Raw genomic sequence first — 20,785 nt, 5'->3', positions numbered from 1 at the left:
CTTTGGCCAAAGTATTGGAGCTTCAGCTTCAACATCAGTTCTTCCAATGAGTATTCAGGGTTGATTTCCCTTAGAATTGACTGGTTTGGTCACCTTGCAGTCCAAGGGATTCTCAAGAATCTTCTCCAACACCTCAGTTTGAAATCAATTCCTCAGTGCTCAGCCTTCTTTATGGTCCAGTTCTCAACATCCATACATGACTACTGGGAAAACCATAGCTTTGACTAGATGGATATTTGTCAGCAAAGTAATGTCTCCTTTTTAATATGCTGTCTAGGCTTGTCATAGCTTTTCTTCCAAGGAGCAAATGTCTTTTAATTTCATAAACAGTGGCTACTGACATTTAAATTGGTTCATATTAAATCAGATTTAAAAAACTCAGGTCCTCAGTTGCATTGACCACATGGAGTGCTTAATAAAACATTGCTATCCTCAGTGAGAGTTCTGTTGGACAGCGCTGATCTAGAATGAAGAGAGGGCCTAGAATTGAGTTTTGAGAATGCCAGCTCTTGAAGGCAGGCCAGAAGAAGACCGGATTGAGATGTGGGAGGCCAGGAGGCCAGGTGAGCTGTCATGTCTCAGAGTCAAGGGCAGAAGTGTTAGGAAGAGGGTAGTTGCACCATGTCAGATGCGGCTGTGAAAACACTAGATGAAGGTCAGGGCGTGCCCCTGGATTGAGTGGTATGGCACGCAAGGGTGACCTCAGTGGGACTGCTGCAGTGAGTTCACAGAACTGGGAGCTACTTGGAGTGGTTGGGAAGTGAGAGAAAACAATCAGGATAGACACGTGACTAAGGGTGGCAGGAAGGGGGGCACTACCTACAGTGTCAGCATTTGGATATGAGGTGAAGGGGAGAGCTTTGTTTAATGAGAGAAACTAGGGTGTTTAGTAGCCTGAGAAGACTTCTAGGGATTTATGTCCCAGATATATGCATATTGGAGGAGGGCTAGGCAACCCACTCCGGTATTCTTGCCTGGAGAATCCCATGGACAGAGGAGCCTGGCAGGCTACAGGCCATGAGGCCGCAGAGTCGGACACGACTGCGCGACCAACACTGTGCACATATGTTCATAAGGACACCCACACAGCTGTAACCTAAATATCCTGGTTTGGGGAGACTGGTTAAGTGAATTGTCCTGTCCATACACTAGAGTTCTTGCAGACAGTCAAAAGAATAAGAACTTTCTGCAACTCCTGTTATCAGGCCATCCCAAGATTTATTTTGCAAAATGCAAAATAGGGTATTTTATGCTGCACTTTGTATTAAAAACAAGGAGATAGATATTTCAATAGTAACATATGCTGACTTTTTTTTTTTCTGGTGTGGGGGAGAACTTTTGAAAGAATGATCATGAAAGTGGTAATTATTAAGAAATTATCTCTAAGGTGAGGGACTGGGGCACAAGATGGGGTGAATTTTTTTCACAGTATTTTTCCCTTAATGCCTGAGTCTTTTAAACTATACACATGTATTTTTTTATGATTAATCAGGCCAACATTTTTTTAATTACTTAGCAAGATACAGAGAAAAAAACAAACCAGTACTAGCACTTATGCATCAATACCTATTACCAAAATAAGCAAATCATCCCACCTCGTCTACTGGCCCTTTTATTCTATGTTTTTTTTTAAATTTTATTGGAGTGTGGTTGTTCAGCAGTGTTCTCTTGGTTTCAGGTGTACAGCAAAGTGAGTCAGTTATACATATATATATATATATATCCACTCTATTTCCACTCTATTTTTTAGATGCTTTTCCCATATGGGTCATTGCTGAGTATTGAGTAGAGTTCCCTGTGTTATACAGCAGGTTTTTATCTATTTTTGTATTTTAAAAATAAACTTAAAAGTCATTCAAAAGGATTCATTTGAGAGGCTGAGTAGTCAGAAGAGGAGAGAGCGAAGTGACCGCCTCCCTCCTCTGTGGCCAGGACCCCTAGACCCTTGATTACCACCAACCGGAGCTTCATGAAATCAAGCATATTTTTACTTCAGATGAGATCTGGTGATATTCCATCATGATCATCCCCTGCATCTATTGCTGGATAGCAAGTGACCCCAAAACAGAAGCTGGCCCCCTCACAGTGTCCGTGTGTCTGCACAGGCTCACCAGTGTGCCCCTCAAGGCTGTAATCCAGGAGTCGGCGAGGCCTGCAGGCATCTCACGGCTGACCGGAGCGGGGGTCCCCTCCCATGCTCCCAGCCTCAGGGCCAGGACATCATCCCTCACTGTGTGGGCCCCTCCACGGGGCTGTGCGTACCCGGCCGCCAGCTTCCATCAGAGCCAGCGAGTGAGAGAGGGGCCCCCAGGATGGAAGCGCAGCCTCGCTGCGGTCTCATCTCTGGAGTGACGTCCCCTCACTCCAGAGGGGTGCTATGCTCTGTGGTCAGGTGAGTCCTGGGTCCAGCCAACACTCCGAGGGAGGGGTTTGCGCAGGCAGGGGCTGTCACAGGGCTCTCACAGACTGCTGGCCATTGATCCCGGCTCTGTGGAACGCTTGTTGACATGGTCCTGTTGTACCCCAGCTCATCAAAATCACATCTGCCGTGAACGTGAGGGAAGTGTGTGGGCATCACTGTCTGCTTTTCCTCAGAAGAGCCAGCTGCTGTCTCATCATCCTGCGGTGAAGCTTTAGGGGCTCCCAGCTGTTCTTATACTTTCTGAATTCTGTCAACTTGATAACATCTGGAAAGTTTGATAAAATAGGAAATAACCATCACCTCACCCTTCAAAATCATCAGGGAACATTCTCCTGTACTATGTAAGAAAAAGGCTTTGTTTTTAGGAAATATATATGGATGTGCTTAGGGGCAAGGGGTGTCTTGTCTACAACTTACTCTCAAATGATTAAGGAAAAGGTAATTAAATGATAAAGCAGAGTGCAAAGCGGAACTAGTTGGTAAATCCAAGTAAGGGTATTTTACTTAAGATCTCTTTAGTCTGCTTGCGATTTTTTCTGTCAGTTTGAAATAACAGCAAATTTTAGAGTTTGTAAAAAGAAATTCCCAAACCTGCTAGATGAACACTGCAAGTGAGAACTCATTTTATGGAAGATCATCAGGTACAGACTGATGATGACTGGCTGTCCAGGTTTGGGTCTCACTGCCTGAGAACCCACCACACTTTGCTCCAAAGGGACTGTCAAATCTCTGTGGTTGTAAGTGGGCTTCTGCTTCTGTGCTAAAGGAGGTCGTCCACAAGCTGTTCATCCCCTTGCCAGAGCTTCAGCTCTCCCCGAGCTGTAGAAATGGCCCTTTGAAGGCACAGGGATTCTGATGCTGAAGCCTCGGGAAGAAAAGTGTGCCCTGCGAGGCATTTGTAGTCACCATGAAGGGCAGGAACCGTTGGTCTCAGCACAGAATTGTGCGTCTGCTCCATCTGCCCCTCGGGCTCACCCACAGATTGGGACACCTCGATCACCCACCTTGCGGGGACCCTGCCCTGGGAGCCTGCCGTCTGGGCCTGCCTCTGTGCCCAGGCATGGCGAAGCAGGAGCACAGGGTGTGGGCTGGCACCTTCCTTTAGCAGCCAGGGGGCTTTGTGGAAGGGGCAACACATGTGTTTGAAGAGCAGCAGGAATTCACAGGTTCCTGTAAAGCGGTGGGACCTGGAGACTGGCCACCAGCTGCCAGGTGCTAGTCTGGGAGGTGAGAAACGAGCACGGCCTGCTGCCCTGTCCTTGGCGTTGAGGGTGGGGGAGAAGGGGGCGAGGAGGGGACTAGAGGACCCGGAGAGAAGACCCGAGAGGCGGGTTCAAGGGCCAGTCCAGTGTGCCAGCCTGGCCAGAAGGCCAGGAGTCTCCTACCCTCTTCCAGGAGCTGCAAGTTCTTCCCAGCACAGAGCATGCCAAGCCGGGTTGGAGACTGTCAGTGGGTCAGTGGGACTCGGCTTCCTGGAGGGTGAGGAGCAGTCCCAGGGGGGCGGGGCTCCGGTGCCGTGGGGTGAGCTTGAGTGTGCAGCATGTTTGAAAAGAGCTATCATCTCCTTGGGTCGAGGCCACTGGGCCCCGACTCACCTGCTGTTGGTTTTGTTCCATTTCCTTTCAGCACGTGCTTTCCTCTTGTGGTCACCATCACTTCCTCCCAGCTCAGGACACGTGGCCAAGCGTGTACCCAGGGCATCAGTAGCTTTCTAGGCCACCAGGGGAAGCCTTCCTACTGATACCAGTTCCTTTGTGAAATCAGGAATGCTGAGGCCTTGACCCCAAGCTTATTTTATTAGTCATTATGGATGGTATCCTCTTCCCTTCCAGTCATTTCATGCCTATCTAATTAAGCCTATATGAATAACAGCATTTATCTGCGTGGCTTGCCACTTACTTACCTGGAATGCTTGGTTCAAAGGGTAAAAACATATATGCCCACAACCTGAACAACTGCATGACTGTTTGATACAAGCTGGTTTCTTCTGATTGTCCAAAACGGCTTATGGAAACACTGGTTTGATTGCCTCTTCTAGAGCCACATAACTTACCTGTGAATCAGCCGTGGGCTTTGCTGGAGACAACAGATATCACTCCACCCAAACCTGGCCGAGTGCTCCTAAAACATTGATCCTGTCTTAACAAAATGACTTGCAGGTCATTCAGGGTAACAGGCAGAAATCATCTGTATTTTATGACTTCTACCAGGGGAGTCCCTGTTAGCAAATAGCTTCTCTCTTATGCTCTCTGCTCTTCTTGGCTTCACACAAGAAAACTGTGACGATGATAGAGGAAGAACTGAATAGGTGAAGACATGTTTAATTCAACATGTATTGTATGTAGCAGCTCATGTTTCTAAATGACAAAGTAAGGAGGCTGAGTTCTGACCCACTCCAGACCACGTGATTTTTGGTTAGAACTTTTGTCAGAACCAAAGTCCAAGGCATAAGCAGGATTGTACTGGCTGATGGATTAACCTCAGAGGGGACCGTGATCTCTTTTTCCAAAGGTCGCACTAACGAGAGCACTGACCACATGGACTGGATGCTGTGATCACACTGGGGTCTTGGGTTCTTTGCTCTCAAACACCTAGAGTACAGGTCTGCGGAGAAGTCATTTCTTCTTCATGAATAAAGCTGTCCTGTGTCCCGAGGCAGGTGTTTCTGCCGTGTACACACACTGTTAACCTGGCTCCTCTAAGAAAGGTCAGTTCTGGGCATCAGTATGAAAGAGGAAGTGGGAAGCCACAGACATGTCCCCTGCGGTTGGATGCTGTGGGTTCTTGGGATGGATGTCACGGCAGTATGCCGCTGCAGCTCTAGAGGACAGAGCAGTGGGGGCCGGGCCGGGCCAGTGCCGTCAGTTCCAGCACCTCCTGCCACCCCCCTGCCCCCGGAGGGATGCAGGTGACGGGGAATTCAAGTGCAGTGAAGACGTAGAGACAACATGGGGCCTTGTCCTTGTTCTCAAGCTTTGGAGGTGGGAAGTAGCTGTTTTGAAAAAAAGGAAATCAAGAGAATGAACACTCACGTGTCTGCCTAATAGGGGTTGTTTTTCTTGCAGAAAGAGATCAAGCATCAGCCATTTCTGGCCCCACCTTGACCAGGCGCTTCAGAAGGGGCGTCGGTGCCGGCAGCACCGCTCATCAACAGGCACCAGCTGGCCATTCCTAGCCCTGGGGGTGGAGGCAATAAAATCAGAGTCAACAGTGATTACGGCCTCGGTTCTAGTCATCATGTTGACTTTTAGATATTACCTTGACATGAATGGAGGATATAGATGTTGTGTTGATCAAAGGGCCACACCCCATGTAGATGGGAGAAGCCCAGCAGTGTCAGGGGCGCTGCCATGGGTGACGGGTGCTCTGGCGCCTTGTGGCCTGAAGTCACACCTGTGACGGGGGAGGAGCGTCTGCAGCGGGGATGGGGCCAGAAAGGGGTGCGGCTGCCACGGGCACAGAGGCAGCCCCTCATTCTCTCCTGGTGGTGACCAGCCTTGTCTCCTTAGATGGAGCGCAACTCCCCCTTGATATTTAGGAAGAATGCTTAAAGTTTTTTAAATTCTTGGTTGAAGCCCTGGTGTGGGCAGTGGACGGTCTCCTACGTGTTGTTTAGTGGACTGTTTACTTCAGCCTTTTGTTTTCTGAGCTCTGGGTTTTTCCTTCCTGCCACAGTGAAGACCCATCCCCGAGTCGCATCTCATGAGACTCGGGACTCATGGAAGGAGCCGGTGGACAGGGAGGCTTCTTTGGTGCGGCCCCTTGTGGGCGGGTGCTGTTACCCCTGTGTCCTCCCCCATCCATGCCTTGCCCCCCGGCCTGAACCCTGAGCTGGGGGTGTTACTGCCCATTAAAGATGAGGACTGAGAGATCATGCCACGGCCTTGACTGGTTCCAGACTCCTTGGGTCTCGTGTCCCCAGGAACCTGAGTGACCTGTGAACTCCACAGGGGGTTCCTGACCTCAACAAACTCGTGCTACAGGAGGAGAGGCCCCTGCCCATCGTCTGCCATCAGGCTTCCAGACTGGAAGGGCATACCCTTCCTCCCAGGCCTGTGTCCAGAGCAAGAGGCAGCTACTTCCTGTGCACCTCTTGTCCAGGAAGTGCCTCCTGCAGACCAGATGCTCTGGGTCACCTGGATGGCCCGGACAACTGGGTCAGTGTCCTGGCAGCATTGTGGAAGTGTTGGTGCTGTGGGCTGATGGTGACAGATCAGACTGGCGACCTCTCTCTCCTGATAAACAGCCCAGGATCGTGTTGTAGCAGAGCCTGAATGATTTCCTCCTGCACGTCAGTTTGCAGGATGACATCACACCCAGAGATCTAGTTACTACAGTGAGTGTTGCCTTTAAAAAAGGAACTCCATTTTTTACAAGAAACTTGGTCATTAGTCCTCTGATTTGGGAGGCACTGTACTAGTTTTACATCATTACTTGCCAAAATACAAAATGCTCTTTTCCCTTTCTTACACAGAATTGGCGTCACCTTTGACTTTTCTGTCCTGCCATTTGGGGCCATCCCTGTGATGTCCCTTGCCTCTGATACGGCCACGATGCACATTACATGATGCGATGTTCCAGAAGTATTCATCATGGTTTTTATATATATTATTTCTTCATGATTAGTCATGGCTTGTTTTTGATCTCATGGACACTGGTTCTTTTTGTTTCGATACCCTCCTCTCTTAGAGACGCCATCTGCATTCTGACCTTAGCCCACACGGTGGGGCCCACTGCTCCGGGCCTGAGTGGCCAGGGCCTCAGCTGGCCTCGCCCCACTGCTCTGCTGTCCCCCTTGTGCATGTCTTCGAGGCCTGCCAGAGCCCAGAGCTCTTATTCTCCACTCTCATGTCTGGGCGTGTCCACATGACATCCATTTGACTCGGCGGCCTTTTAAGCATCTGTTATTGCTTTTCTCATTATCCAGCAAAGGAGACATGGCTTATCTTAGCCTTTCCTGTGCCCGGATGATTCCTGAACAGTTTGACTCCCTGCTGCAGGTGCTGAGTGGCACTTTGCTGCCAGCGTTAGGTTTGCCGTTCTTTACGTTTCCCTCCGCTGGGGATGCCCCCTCCGCTGGGGATGCCCCCTCCGTTGGGGATGCCCCCTCAAGCAGTTTGCCTGTCACTAGTTTTCTTTTCCAAGTTTTAGCGACTCAAGTGCTTGTGCTTTGCCAACTAACTTCCCCACCACATTTTCCACACTTTCTTGTTCTTGTGCCCTTTAGAAGCCATTCTTTGAAACATACTCAAATGGATTTCTGTGCTTTTTATTAACTCAAACTTTCCAGAATTTTAAGCAACTTTTAAAAATCTTGATTCAATTTGTGCTTAAAGGTCAGGGTAGGGTAACCATGGTGTGTTCTAGAGCTGGACTCCTTGGTTTAGAGAGATTTAGCCAAAGCAGAAAAAAATCTGGGCCAGGTGGGACAGGACAAAATTTCAGCCTCACCTAGCATTTCCAAAATACAGGCAAACCTTCACAGGATGGAAGTGTGATTCGTTGGAGTCAGAATCTCAAAACAGCATGGGCGAACCCTGTGGATAGTGGGGTGATGTTCTAGGTGGTCCAAAAGCAGCCCAGAGCTGGCATGTTATCAAGCAGGAGCCGGGCAGTTCAGGCCCACAGTGCGGGCCCTGGAGCCAGGACTGGCTGCAGACCCCCTCTGAACTGTGCAACCTCGGGCAGGATTTTAACTTCCCTGTGTCTCATGTTTAAAATGTTGATAACAGTGTGCCTCTCATAAGGGCAGTTACGAGGAACAAATAGTGTATGTACCTTATATGGAATGTAAGTAAGCCTGAGCCCCACTGCCCGCGGAAAACAATGTATACAGAGTGTGTTCGCCCTACACTGAGGCCCAGGCGCCCACAGAGGTGTCTGTTAAGATTTCTCACTCAGTGATTTCGCGTGGATTTTTGGATAAGTGTTCAGGATCACTTAATTTGGGGAAAATATCAGCACCTGCTGTGTAACCTAAGTGTTGCTTGTTGTTCAGTCCCTCGGTCTGACTCTGCCGCCCCGTGGACTGCAGCACACCAGGCTGCCCTGCCCTTCACCATCTCCCGGAGTTCGCTCAGATTCATGTCCATTGAGTCAGTGATGCCATCCAGCCAGCTCATCCTCTGCTCCCCTCTTCCTTTTGCCCTTAATCTTTTCCCAGTATCGGGGTCTTTTCCACTAAGTCGGCTGTTCACATCAAGTGGCCAGCGGTCACTGTTAATTAAGTTACAAGTGGGTGACAGAATGTAATAGACATTAAAAGTTACGTCAGCAAAGCAGGAGGAAAAAAGAGGTTTTGACATAGAAGCACAGTTAGAAATGCAGGAAACGGGGAGGAGCGGGGATGTCAGTAGCCGAGACGCCCATGCAGCTGGCACAGAGGAGCATGTGTGAAGCACGAGGACTTGGACGCTGCCTGAGCCCCACTGCCTGCAGGAAACAGTCTATACGGAGTGTGTTTGCCCTACCTGGAGGCCCGGGCACCCACGGAGGCGTCTGTTAAGACTTCTCCCTTAGTGATTTCATACGGATTTTGGGTAAGTGGTCACTTAACCAAGAATCACTTAACTTGAAGAAAATATTGGTGGAGTGGGAAAGGAGCCCAGCAGAGAGCAGCTCTGATGAGGGCTTTTCGTTCCTAACGTTTCCCAAACCCAGGGAGGTGGAGCAGACTCTCCCTGGTGGCACTTCACCATCTTCGCAACCAGTGCCTTGCCGCCACCTGTGGAACCCCAGGGCCCGCGGCCCTGGCAGGTCTAGAGTGATGAGCAGCTCTGATCGCCTGTGGCTGCTAACACGTGCAGCTTGGGTTCCTGGCTGCAGCAGCACCAGCGCCGCGCACACCCAGGACAGCTGAGAACCAGGCCTCGGGCTTCTGTGAGCCCCCGCTCTCACCTGGAAGATGTTATCTGTGAGGTTTCTATTTGAAATGGCTTTAGCTCCTGGGAATTTTGCTCTGAAATTCAAATATGCAGAGAACACAGGCTCAAAATATGACTTTTTAAAAATTCTATTACACTACAGCTGATTTACAATATTGTGTTAGTTTCAAGGGTATAGCCACAGATTCTTTTCCATTATAGGTTATTGCAAGATATTGAATGTAGTTCCCTGTCCCATACAGTAAATTCTTGTTGTCTTTTTTTATATATAGTGATGTGTATCTATTAATCCCATACTCCGAATTTATCCATCTCACCCACCTTACCCTTTGGTAACCATGTTTTGTTTTGTTCTTAATGTTACTGAAGTGTAGTTAATTTACAATGTTAGTTCCTGGTGTACAGCAGAGTGATTCAGTTGTATCTATATTCTTTTTCATGTTCCTTTCCATTATGGTTTATCACAGGATATTACTGAATACAGTTTCCTGTGGTATACAGTAGGTTCTCATTAGTTATCTACTTTATACACAGTAGAGTGTATAAGTCCATGCCAATCTCACAGTTCATGCCACTCCATCCCCTTAGAATCTGTAAGTTTGTTCTCTGCATCTGTCCGTTTCTGCTTCGCAGATAGGTTCATCTGTACAGTTTTTCTGGATTCCACATAGAATCCATATTATACAACTTTTCTATTTCTGACTTGCTCATTCGGTATGACGGTCTCCAGGCATATCTCCATCTCTGCAAATGGCACTGTTTTGTTCCTTTTAAGGCTGAGTAATACCCTCTTGTGCATACGTACCATATCTTTATCCACCCCTGTAGATGGCAGTTAGGTTGCTTCCATGTCCTGGCTATTTTAAGAAGTGCTGCAGTGAACATTGGGGTGTATCTATCTTTTTGAATTATGGTTTTTTCCAGGTATATGCCCGGGGGGTAGGACTTCTGGGTCACATGGTAGTTCTATTTTTAGTTTGAGGAACTTCCATACTGTTCTACGTAGTGGTAGTAGGAATGTAAATTGGTACAAACTGTAGGAGGGTTTCCTTTTCTCCATATCCTCTCCAGCATTTCTTGTTTGTAGATTTTTTTTTTTATGATGGCCATTCTGACTGGTGTCAGGTGATATTTCTCTAACAATTAGTGATGGTGAGCATCTTTTCATGTGTCTATTGGTCATCTGTATGTGTTCTTTGGAGAAATATTTGCAAATGAAGCAACCAACAAGGATTAATATTCAGAACACACAAACAGCTCATGCAACTCATATCAAAAAAACCAAACAACCCAATGAAAAAAATGGGCCTAAATAGCCATTTCTCCGAAGAAGACAGCCTCACTTTTAACCCATGTGTCTTTCGTTCTAAAGTGGGTCTCCTGGAGGCAGCATGCTGTAGGTTCTCGTTTTATTATTCAGTCCGTCACTCCGTGTCTTTTGATCAAAGCATTTAGCCCACTGATATATGAGTATTTACTGATAGGTCTGTATTTACTGACATTTTAAATTTCTTCTTTGTTCTTTTCTTCCTTTTGTGGCTTGATAATTTTCTTTTGTATTATGCTTGATTTCTTAATGATTTTTGAGAGTTGATTTGTGGTTACCCTGGTTTTCAAATTTATTAACTCGTTTATTATTATAACAGTAATTATTATATCTGCTTGACTGACAGTCATGCACACTCTTTGCTCTACATTCTAAAAGATGTACGTTTTCCTACTCCCCTCCTCATTTTGTGACTCATCAGAATCACAGAAAATCACAAAATTACATCTCGTAGTTGATATTTTTTTGTGTGTGAAAATGATTATGTGCTGGCGTATAGTATTGATCTTCAATCCTTTTATGTATCTGCCTTTCCTAATGTGACTTTCCCTTTCCTATAGGTTCTTGCTTTATTCTATCTAGAGACCTCCTTTCAGTTTTTGCTTATCTGAGAAATTCTTTCCATCTCCTTCTATTCTAAATGATAATCCTTCTGAATAGTGTCCTAGGTTGCAGATTTTTCCCTTTGGGGACTTTGTAGGCCAGAGAGTGGTAAGACACACTCAGCACTTCTGCAGAGAAATCAGCTGGTAGCCTTAGGGGGGTTCCCTTGTAACTGACTTTTTCTCTTGCTGCCTTTAGAATCCTGTTTAACTTTTGGCATCTTAATTATGACACGTCTTGGTGTGGGTCCGTGTGGATTCATCCTGTTTGGGGTTCTATTTCTTTCACCTATGAATACATTTTTCCTTCTTCACTCTTTTGAGCCGTAATTTCTTCAAATACATTTTTGATCTACTTTTCCCTTTCTCCTCCTCCTGAAATCCCTATAATGCATAGGTTGGCATGCTTTAGTATTATCTTATATACCTAATATGTTTCATTTTTTTCTTCTTTCTGTCTGCTGTTTTGATTGGGTGATTTCTGTTACAGGTCACTTAATGGTTTTTCACCTTGGCAATTGAGTTGTCTGATTTTGACTGGCTCTTCCTTATGGTTTCCAGTTCCTTGTTACAGGGATCTGCATTTCTACTGATGGCCTTCTTAATCACTTCAGCGTTTTTACACCTCCCTTTGGAACTTGGGGCCTGCCAGACTGGAAGGGCCTGTTTGCTCTTTCAGGGGATTCTCTTAGGCAGGAGTGGTTCCTCTATTTACATGTATTTCTTTTTCTCTATAAATTTAGGAGAAACCATGATGTACTATAGTCCTGAAAGACTGTTTTTATGTGGGCACACCCCTCTGTAGAACTATGTCACTGTAGTATTTCTGGTGCAAAGGCTATATTTGCTGTGGACACCAGCCATGTGTTTGGCTCAGGCTGTGCTGGCCACTGTCCCCTTGGGTGGGGGCGGTGCCGTGATGATCAGGGCCTCCTCTTTGCTCAGTGCTGGTCACTGCCCCGTTGGGGGTTAGGGGTTGCTCCCCAGTTGTAGGAGTAGAAGCCCCCAGACCCGGATCTAAGCTGCAGTGAGAGGGAGGTGGGACTGCAGCGCTCCTGCTGGGATAGGCAACTCTGAGACACTGCCCGCCACCCACGATGCACAGCCACAAAACTGACCTCGTCTCCACTGCAAGAGGTTGCGCATCAGCTCCACCTGCCTTTGGCATGCGCACACTTGTGCTCTGGACCACACCACCAAAGCAAGTCCCCTCCTCGGGTGTGTCCGCCAAAGCCCGAGTTTCAGTACCAGGCACGTAACAGCAGGCGCATGTCTTGGGCTGGGAAGCATGGGGATGTGGCTGCTGTCAGTTTCTGCTCCTCTCTCTCTGCTGGCGGCCAGTGCACTCTCCTCGTGGGCAAAGTCCAGGCCCCTGCAGCCTCCCTCTGTCCTGGCACAGGAGGTTCCTCTTTCGCAGCTCCCTCCCTTGGGGCACAGGCCCCACCTGGATTCTCCCTGCCCCAGTTTTTGCCTTTAGTCTTACCAGGTTAAGTGGGGATCTTTCTTTCAGTGCCGGGTATTTGAGATACCCAGCTGCTCTCAGCTGGTGTTCTGTGAAAACTGTTCCAGTTTAAGTGTAGTTTTGATGTATTTGTGGGTGGAGTGGACTCTGCGTTCTTCTACTTCACCACTTCAATCACCTCCTTCCAAAAGATTTAAGTAGACATTAGTTTTCTTTAAGTCAAACTGACACTTCTGTTCCCCAGGGTCAGCTCGTGCAGTTACTGAACTTGTGGCCACCACACCTCACAGGGTGGGGGAGCTGGGTTTGGACCGTCTTGGTTTCCAGCAGGGACCCAGCTGCTTTCAGGTGTCTTTCCATCCTCCTCTTCCCCCAGCTCTACCTGCAAAGCCCCCTTCCCTTCGCCAGAGCCAGCCCTGAAGGCCTGAGGGGCTGGACCCAGGTCTGCACTGGCCAGGTCACCATCTGGACTCGGAAGCCCTGGCACTCGACGTGCAGCCCGTATCACAGCGTGTGCTCACTGGTACCGGACGTGTGGCTGGGTTCAGAAAATGATGCTAACTTCAGGAAGACGGGTGTATCTCACTCACCCATGCTGCTCTCCCGGAGGCTGCACTGTCCTCTCTCGGGCTGCTGCTGGAAGTGTGCTGGGGGCTCCCCCACAGGTAGTTCCGGAGCAGCAACTGGGGGTGCAGCTGCTGGAGGGCCCGGGGAGTCAGGAGAGGAGAGCTGGACATTCCACAGAGAACGGAGAGCCCAACAGCCCGAGTACAGGCTAGGAGTTACAGGAGACACGTCCTCCGGGAGGAGCCAGGCTGAGGGGCAAAGCCAAGGTTGCAGGGTGAGAGAGAAAAGGGGGACTTGAGCCTTAGCCCTGAGTCTTTGGGAAGCCCCTCGAGTGGCATGTTTCTGGTCCCCTGCTCTAAACACAGCTCAGGCTGCCTTTGGAGACGGGTGGGGATTCTGGGAGGTGGTTTCAGGGCAGGAGGGGCAACAGTCCTAAGGTGGGAGGAGGCGGTGTGCTTGGCAGGCGGAGGCCACAGGACCTGACGGGGAGGGGCAGGGAGCCATCTGTGATGATGTCCCAAGTTTGGGGCTGCGCAGGGAAGACTGGGAGAGAGCTGGCGGCGGGGCACGGGGAGGTGCTGCTCGTTGGAGGGAATTCTCTCTAGGTCTCAGACAAAGCTTACCTTTGTGAAAAAGTGGTGCACGTCAGAAGGCCTGCTCTCTCCTTTCCTTTTTTCAAGGAATGGCAGACCCTTGCTTAGTCTGCCTTGACTCTGAACTACATGATCTCAAGCTAGTGACACGGGCAGAGGAGACAGGTGCGTGCTTGTCAGGCTGGACAGCAAGCGCAGGCAGAGCTGTGGGCAACGGAGGCCCCAGTCCTGCTCCTCCTGCCCGCGCCACCCCCCACCTTAACTGCCGAGTGGCTTCCTTCCAGGCAGTGCTTCTCCACCCCAGCTGCCCAGGAAAATCACCCAGGGAGCCTTCCATTAAATCAGAATGGAGGGGGCAGGGGAGGTGCTCGGCCCCGGAGACAGCCTGCAGCATACCGGGGAGAGGAATGCGCAGGGTCCTTCTGGGGGAAGGGGTAACAGCAGCTGCCACCAAGCTGGAAACCGGTAGGGTGTCGTCAGCTGACTTCCTGAGTCAGGTGAAGAGAAGGGTCCCAAGAGTGACTGCGGGCTCAGTGAGGGAGCAGCCACGAGTCTGGGAGGGGAAGGCCGTGTCTGGAGGTGCGGACGGAGCAGGGCAGGTCTCAGACAGCGCTTCTCTACTTCGCAGGGAAAAGGGATCCTGTCACTCACCTTGTCTCAGGTTAAGGTGCACGTTTGGCCAACACACTTAGCGAGTTGGTTCCTGTTAAGAGGCAGACCTCCGAGATACTGTGGGTTTGGTTCCAGACCACTGCAGTTAAAGCAAGTTGTGAATTTTTCTCTTTCTCCTGTATATAAAAGTAATGTTTATACTGTAGTATAGTCTATTAAGTGTGTAATTGCATTATGTTTTAAAAAAAACAATGTACATAACCTTAAAAAATAATGCTGTTCAAGAAATGCCACCGATAGAATTGTTCATTCAACACAGGACTGCCCACAAACCTTCAGTTTGAAAAAAAATACCTGCGAAGCACAGTAAAGGGTCTGCCTGTATAATCATTGCTAATAATGATGCCAAAAATCAGTCTGTGCTTTTTAAAGAATAATTTGGAACATGAGTGTTTTAATGACTCATGAGTTGAGGAAAATTTCATTTGCTCTTCATTCTGATGCTTCTTAATGGGAAAGAAATCAGCATTATTATCCTGCTTATATTTTTAAAGGTTTTGATGCTAAAGTCCTCAAAGAAGCCAGCTTTTTTTTAAGGGAATAACGTTGCTCCTTCCCACCCCACCCTCTTCAGCAGGGCAGCTGAAGCGCCCTCAACCAAAGAGCTGAGCTGTGGGAGGCAGCCTGGGGTCCACCCCAGCACCCTCAGCACGGATTGTGGTCTGGACCTGCCCAGTGATCCAGTTTGCTTTCTGGTAAAAGATGGCAGACCACAAATCAGACTGCCAGGCCTAGGTTTGTCTGTGGAGGAACTTGGAGGGCCTGGTAAAAGTTCAAGAGAGTCCTGGCTCCCTCTACAAACCAGCATGATGGCATTTTATCATCTCAGGGAGGGACCAAGAGTCTGCATTTAACAAGGTCCAGGGACCATAGCACCAGATAATCACCAAGGTTCCTTCAGATCAGAACTTTCATGCTTCTAGAGTTAGTTCTGCTAAAGCCTCCCATTTTGCTGGAAGGCGAGGAGGATGTGGGCAGTTTCATTACGAGTTCCAGGACCACACACTGTGAGGGAATGCAGACCTGTGAGCAGTGGAAAGCAACTGGGTGACCCAGGGCCAGATGGCCTCCAACCCCGTCTCTCAGGTAGCAGCCGTGGAGACCCGCCCCGATTGTGCAGGAAAAGTTGGTGTGTCGCTCACTGACCTCACATACGGTTTCACTCTTCACCTCAGGCAGGCGGGCTGTGGCAGTTTGTTCCCTCTTAGGTTTTTCTTTAGGGTCTTAAGGTCTGGTCCTGCTCTCTGCTCAGCATAGCCAGCTGGGGGTGTGGAAGACAAGGGGGAGACAGGCTGAGCCCCAGCTCCTCACCCACTGTGGGCAATATGCCCTTTGGGGATCACAAAGCTCCATGAGACAGATGGAGCCCTGTGGGACCCAGGGTGGGAAGGGGGGATCAGGGGAGGGTTGGCCCAACCCAGAGGCCAAGGGGATGGAGAGTCCTGGCTGAGGTCCCTACCTTTGATTCCAGCCACGCAGTCCAGTGCAGACCCTTGCCCTTAGGAGCTGCCCTCAGCAGGGCCGGCACTGCAGGTGGGAGTCATCCAGCCTGGTGGGTTCAGAGTCTCTTCCCAGGCCTTGGACCTGAAAAAAGAGGCATCCCCAGAATTAGGTCACTTGGAGCAGGGTCGTTCACGGGAGAGGGCCTATCTACAGCCACACACACAGATGGAGGGGGGCTGTCTGCACCTCAGGGCTGTCTGAACCTCAGAGGCACCTTTAAATCAAAATTCGTTTGATCAAAACCCATTGTGGATATTTCCCTGGCGGTCCAGTGGTTAAGACTTCGCCTTCTAGTGCAGGGCATGCAGGTTTGATCCCTGGTCAGGGACCTAAGGTCACATGCCTTTTGGCCAAAAACCCACAACATAGAAACAGAAGCAATATTGTAACAAACTCAATAAAGACTTAAAAAAAAAAAAACCCTCATTATGATTTTCCTTTCCATGTGGAGGAGGACTCCTGGCTGTATGATTCTGTGAGAAACTAGGGAACATTTTATCCTCATCAGTTTAGATTTCAATTTCTGATGGCTACTTGTCAAATTCTGTCCCCCAACCCCTTTTTCTCTCTCATGAAAAGACGTTTGAAAATGTCTCCTAAACCCAGGGCGAGAGAGATGAAGACTGTCTGGAGTGAAGGGGGCCTCCTGAGTTACTGGAGATCTAGAGCGCCTTCAGAGCGGAGCAGGAGGCACAGACTCTGACTTACAGTCTGCAGAGGGGTCTCCTCCCCAAAAGCAGAGGGAGTGTGTGTCCTGTCCAGCCGTGTGGCACTTGGGGCTCCCAGGAGGGCAGCCAGGGACCCGGCCCCAGCCGTGTTTGTGCTCAGAGTTGTGTTTGCTCCATCAGTAAATAGCTGTTATCAAAAATCTGTGTGTTTGCGTGAAGTCAAATTCCAAAGGCGTAATTGATTCAGTCAACAGTGCAGAGCTGTACTCACGTGTTCCAGCGCCCATGGCAGAGGTGTCAGGCCCCGTGGCCGGGTGGGGCCCCAGGACTGGAGCTGGAGTGCTCCCTCCTCACAGGCCATGGTCCTGGGCGCGGGCCCCTTCCTCTGAGCCTTCACAGGATGTCCCCGATGCTCCTGGATGTGGCTGTTGGGACAGATGGGTGGTGAGACGTCCGCTCTTCTGGGGCCTCTGCTCTGGGCCAGGGACTTCAGGGGCGGTAACCCCAGCATCAGCCTGCAGGGTGTGTACCTCTCACCCACAGAGCGGGTGTGACAGGAGGCTCAGCGGTCACACTTCCGAGGTCACTTGGTGTGCAGGGGCAGAGCAAGGACTTGGCCCCAGATCAGGCCCCAGCACCCAGCCCTGTGGTTTCCCGCCTTCTACTGGAGGTCCAGGGAGGAAGAGGTGCCAGCTGCTTCTCACTTCAGCGTCTGTAAACCCCGACCAAGCTGGGCGCACTCAGCACCTTCCACCCACACCCACCGCTTCCCTCTCCTCTGGGTCAGAAACAGGCTCCGGACCCGTGGGCAGCCTCGGGCCCCATCAGTGGACCTGGCTCCTCGGTTCCAAGTGCGCATCCCCGGACCTCAAGGAGCAGCGCCAGGCGTCTTCCAGAGCATGTCGGGGGTGCCCCTGAGGTGCCTCCACCCAGGCTCGCGTGGCTCAGCGCGTCCTGTGTTCTCTCAACAGCAGATGAAGCTCACCGCGGAGAACCTGAAAGAGGAATGCAGGGAAGGCGGGAAGGAGACGGTGCCCTGAGGGCGGGCCGACCCGCTTCCAGGCTCCTGCCTGAGCTCCACGCCCACTCCGGCTGCCTGACCTCGCTCCGGAGCCTCGCATGTGGACTGACCACCAGCTCCCCACGCTACCCTCACGGTGACGGCTGGCTGACGGGGGTGGCATCAGCTGAGCCCCCGCTGAGTGACGGGCGTTTCCACATTCCTGGCTCTGTCCTGCAATAAGTTCACAAACCCTTCATCGACAGAAACAGTGCCCACCGAGCTATTAAAGGCCACGTGCACGTCTGACGCCTCCTTCCGTGTGTGTAGACAGAACAGCCCCTCTGCTCTAGGCCCGGTCGTGGAATGGGGGGCCCTGAGGGGAGCCAAGGGCCGGGACTGCCTGGAGGCCGGGCCCTTCCTAGAGCCTGCGGAAGCCCCCGGGTGCTCGGGACACACCTGCGTGGGGGCGGGGGTCCCCTGGCCGTGCCTGAGGGGCTGCGGGCTTCTCACAGGCGTAGCGGCCCCCAGCCTGCCTGGGACACCCGGCCTGGCCTCCTTTCCCACCAATGGCTGCTCAAACCAGCCCAGGGCCCAGCCCGCCCTGCCCCACGGGGCCCGCAGAGCCGGGCGTCACGGCCAGCAGGACCTTTCTGTGGGAAGCTGCAGGCGCTGCAGCCGGTCGGTCGGGGAAGACAGGGAGGGTGGGCGGTCTCAACCAGTCTCCCTTGTTGTGGGCCCAGCCCCTCGATCCCCTCCTTCTCATCAAGGCAGGGTGCCCACAGCAGACCCGCTTCACACAGGTTTTCAGAAGCCTGACTCCTGTCTGCCATGTGTGGCTGTTCTGGGGGTTCTGCCAGCCCACCTTTACCAGTGTGGACACCTGTGGTCAGCCTTGCCCTGCCCACCCTGGTCTCAGCCCCCTCCACGGCACAAGTACTCCCTGGTGGATACTTTCTAGAACATGCTCCCGGCTCAGAACACCAGGGACTGACAGCTTCCATTGTAGTGGGCTCCAGTCCCAGGCGAGGCGCCCATGTTTCCTGGGAAAGGAGGAAGTTCAGGTGGGTCCTTGGACCCGACTCCGTCTCCCCCAGAGTAGGCTTTGGGGACAGTCACACAAGCACAGTTGGGGGCCAGTGGGTTCTGGGCATGGACCCCATGGGCTCATCTCCTGCCCGTGGGCTCCTAGCTGCTCCTGGCAGATCCCCTCCCCACCCCGCATCAGCGCAGACCCAGGTTCCCTGCGCGCCTGACTGTCCTTCCCAGAAGCCCACCCTGCCCTTCCTCAGCCTGACCTGGCAGAACCCCATCACTCAGCCAGCACTAAGGCAGTTCTGCTCGGGGAGCAGGGGACCCAGGGGTCAGCCTGGAAGCACAGGACGTACCTCCACTGGGGTGCGTTCCTGGGCTGCGGAGAGGACGGATGTGGGAGCCGCTCAGGTGGTGTCCACGGGGGCTGGCAGGAAGCGGACCCGAGTGGGCCCGCCAGGCCCCCGGAACTCGTCTGTCCTGTGCCCAGAGAGGGCAGCGTCTGGCTCCTGGCAGGTGCCCGGGAGCAGGGCTGGAACAAACCACGGTGTCCCTCACAAGTTATGGTCTTGTCACCGTAACTGACCTGAGACAGACCCGGTGACGCTGTCCCGCAGCACACTGGGCTCATGTGTGTGAAGCGGATGAACCCTCAGCCCCCGAGGCCACTGTCTCCTCCCGTCCTCTCCCAGTGGGGGCCCACCCCAGCCTCGGATCCAGCCCCCCGCCCCGCTAGCGCCGGGGTCCTCGTGCTCCCCCCACCCGGCTCTGCTGCTTCCGGCCCCCGTGGTGACCCACAGGTTGTCGCCGATGCGCCCCAGTCCTCCCCAGCACCCACTGGTGAGAGCCTCCTCCCGCTTCTCCTAGCCCGCGTCTTCCCACAGGGCTGACAGGAGCTGAGGCATCGCCCGCCTGAAACAGGGAAGACCCCCCGAGTTGGAGCCCAAGCCACGGAAGAAAAGGCGCAGAAAGAGACGGTGCCAGGAGGAGACACAACAGTGGGTCCATACCAAGCAGGGACCAGGTGGACAGGAAGCAGAGCCCCCGTGTGCGCAGCCCCCTTGGCTCTCAGAGGGCGTGCGAGGCCCTGTCCACGTGGTGGTGACCTGGGGTCTCCAGACCCCAGCCAGGTCACCAGATGGCTCTGCGTGGGCAGGTCCCTGGGGAGGAGCCCGGACATGGAGATGACGCCGTCCACGCCCTGCTGGGAGGGTCCCAGCCAAATGAGGCGTGCGCAGCCGCACAGAGGCCCCTGGGAGACCAGGCAGAGCCCACCGCAGCCTCTCCCGACTGCCACCCTACGCCCCACCTCCCTCGGGCGTGAGATATAGACTCACTGAGACACACTGCCTGTGGGCCCTGGCCGGATTCACTGCTCAGCCCAGCTGTCCTCTCACGCCACCAGCAGCACACTCAGTTCTGTGCCACTGACATCCGCTGGGGCCGCTGGGTGGGGGCTGGGCCAACATTCCCCCCCTGGGCGCCCCCATGCTCTCCACGGTCAGGCCTGGGTGGGGTGGGGGGCCGGCAGTGGCCCGGTCCCTCCTCCTGGTGGCCACAGCCACTCACGCCCCTCCAGCAGCTCCAAAACAGAACGGAGATCTGAGAACAAACCTTTATCCTCTGGTGTTAGACTCGAAACCAGCGGCAGTTAGGCACACCGAGCCCTACCCTGAAGCTGGCAGCCTGGAGCCCCTGCCATCCCCGGTATGCCCCCAGAGCTCCAGTTTCCTCCTCCCGTCTGTGTTTATAGATGAAGCTGGGGCACAGGGACCTCAGTGACCTCCCCGACCTCAGCAGCCGTGGCCAGGACGGTGCACAGCCCAGCTCTCTCCTCAGTCCTGACCCCAAGCTCCAGCCCCACTTCCGGCAGGAAACGAGCAACGAGAACAGGAACCCTGGGCTCCAGACGCCTCCTGAGCTGGTTTAACTCACAGCCTCCCAAGGACAGCAACGGTGAGCTGCTCATTGCCTACTCCAATGTGCAGGAGTAGGTACTGGGGGAGGGTGGGCCCGCTGCTCATCCCAGCTTTCTAAGAGTCAAGTCAGGAGG

The 20,785-nt window shown here is 52.1% G+C and overlaps 1 protein-coding gene and 1 long non-coding RNA gene across 9 annotated transcripts in view; one reads left to right on the top strand and one right to left on the bottom strand.

Moving 5' to 3' along the window:
* The window catches only part of ANO10 (anoctamin 10), a 214,666-nt gene extending 196,660 nt beyond the window's left edge, over positions 1-18,006 (top strand). For 3 of the 5 annotated variants that reach the window (XM_069560749.1, XM_069560750.1, XM_069560751.1), the window contains exon 13: positions 17,672-18,006. In XM_069560749.1, the coding sequence (XP_069416850.1) occupies positions 17,672-17,740 (69 nt within the window). In that variant the 3' untranslated portion in view covers positions 17,741-18,006. Of the gene's footprint in view, positions 1-16,638; positions 16,901-17,671 lie in introns of those variants that run through there. The other 2 variants (XM_069560753.1, XM_069560754.1) reach the window with 1 other exon arrangement.
* On the bottom strand, positions 1,474-19,264 carry LOC138424220 (uncharacterized). 4 transcript variants are annotated; one of them, XR_011250691.1, is made up of 15 exons: positions 19,089-19,264; positions 17,534-17,695; positions 17,231-17,412; positions 16,972-17,125; positions 15,989-16,113; positions 15,676-15,790; positions 14,509-14,645; positions 14,254-14,345; positions 13,888-13,997; positions 13,288-13,512; positions 12,719-12,878; positions 12,354-12,514; positions 9,320-9,380; positions 5,455-5,599; positions 1,474-2,687 (listed from the first exon to the last, which is right to left on the bottom strand). It is a non-coding gene; the product is annotated as an uncharacterized lncRNA (long non-coding RNA). The 4 variants fall into 4 exon arrangements; XR_011250692.1 differs by lacking the exon at positions 1,474-2,687 and adding an exon at positions 4,728-5,414 and having other exon boundaries at positions 5,522-5,599; XR_011250694.1 differs by lacking the exons at positions 1,474-2,687; positions 9,320-9,380 and adding an exon at positions 4,728-5,414 and having other exon boundaries at positions 5,522-5,599.
* Between the last annotated feature and the right edge of the window lie 1,521 nt (positions 19,265-20,785).

This window comes from Ovis canadensis, chromosome 19 (genome assembly GCF_042477335.2).
Source record: "Ovis canadensis isolate MfBH-ARS-UI-01 breed Bighorn chromosome 19, ARS-UI_OviCan_v2, whole genome shotgun sequence".
Lineage (NCBI taxonomy): Eukaryota > Metazoa > Chordata > Mammalia > Artiodactyla > Bovidae > Ovis > Ovis canadensis.
This window is presented reverse-complemented; position numbering and strand designations above follow the sequence as displayed.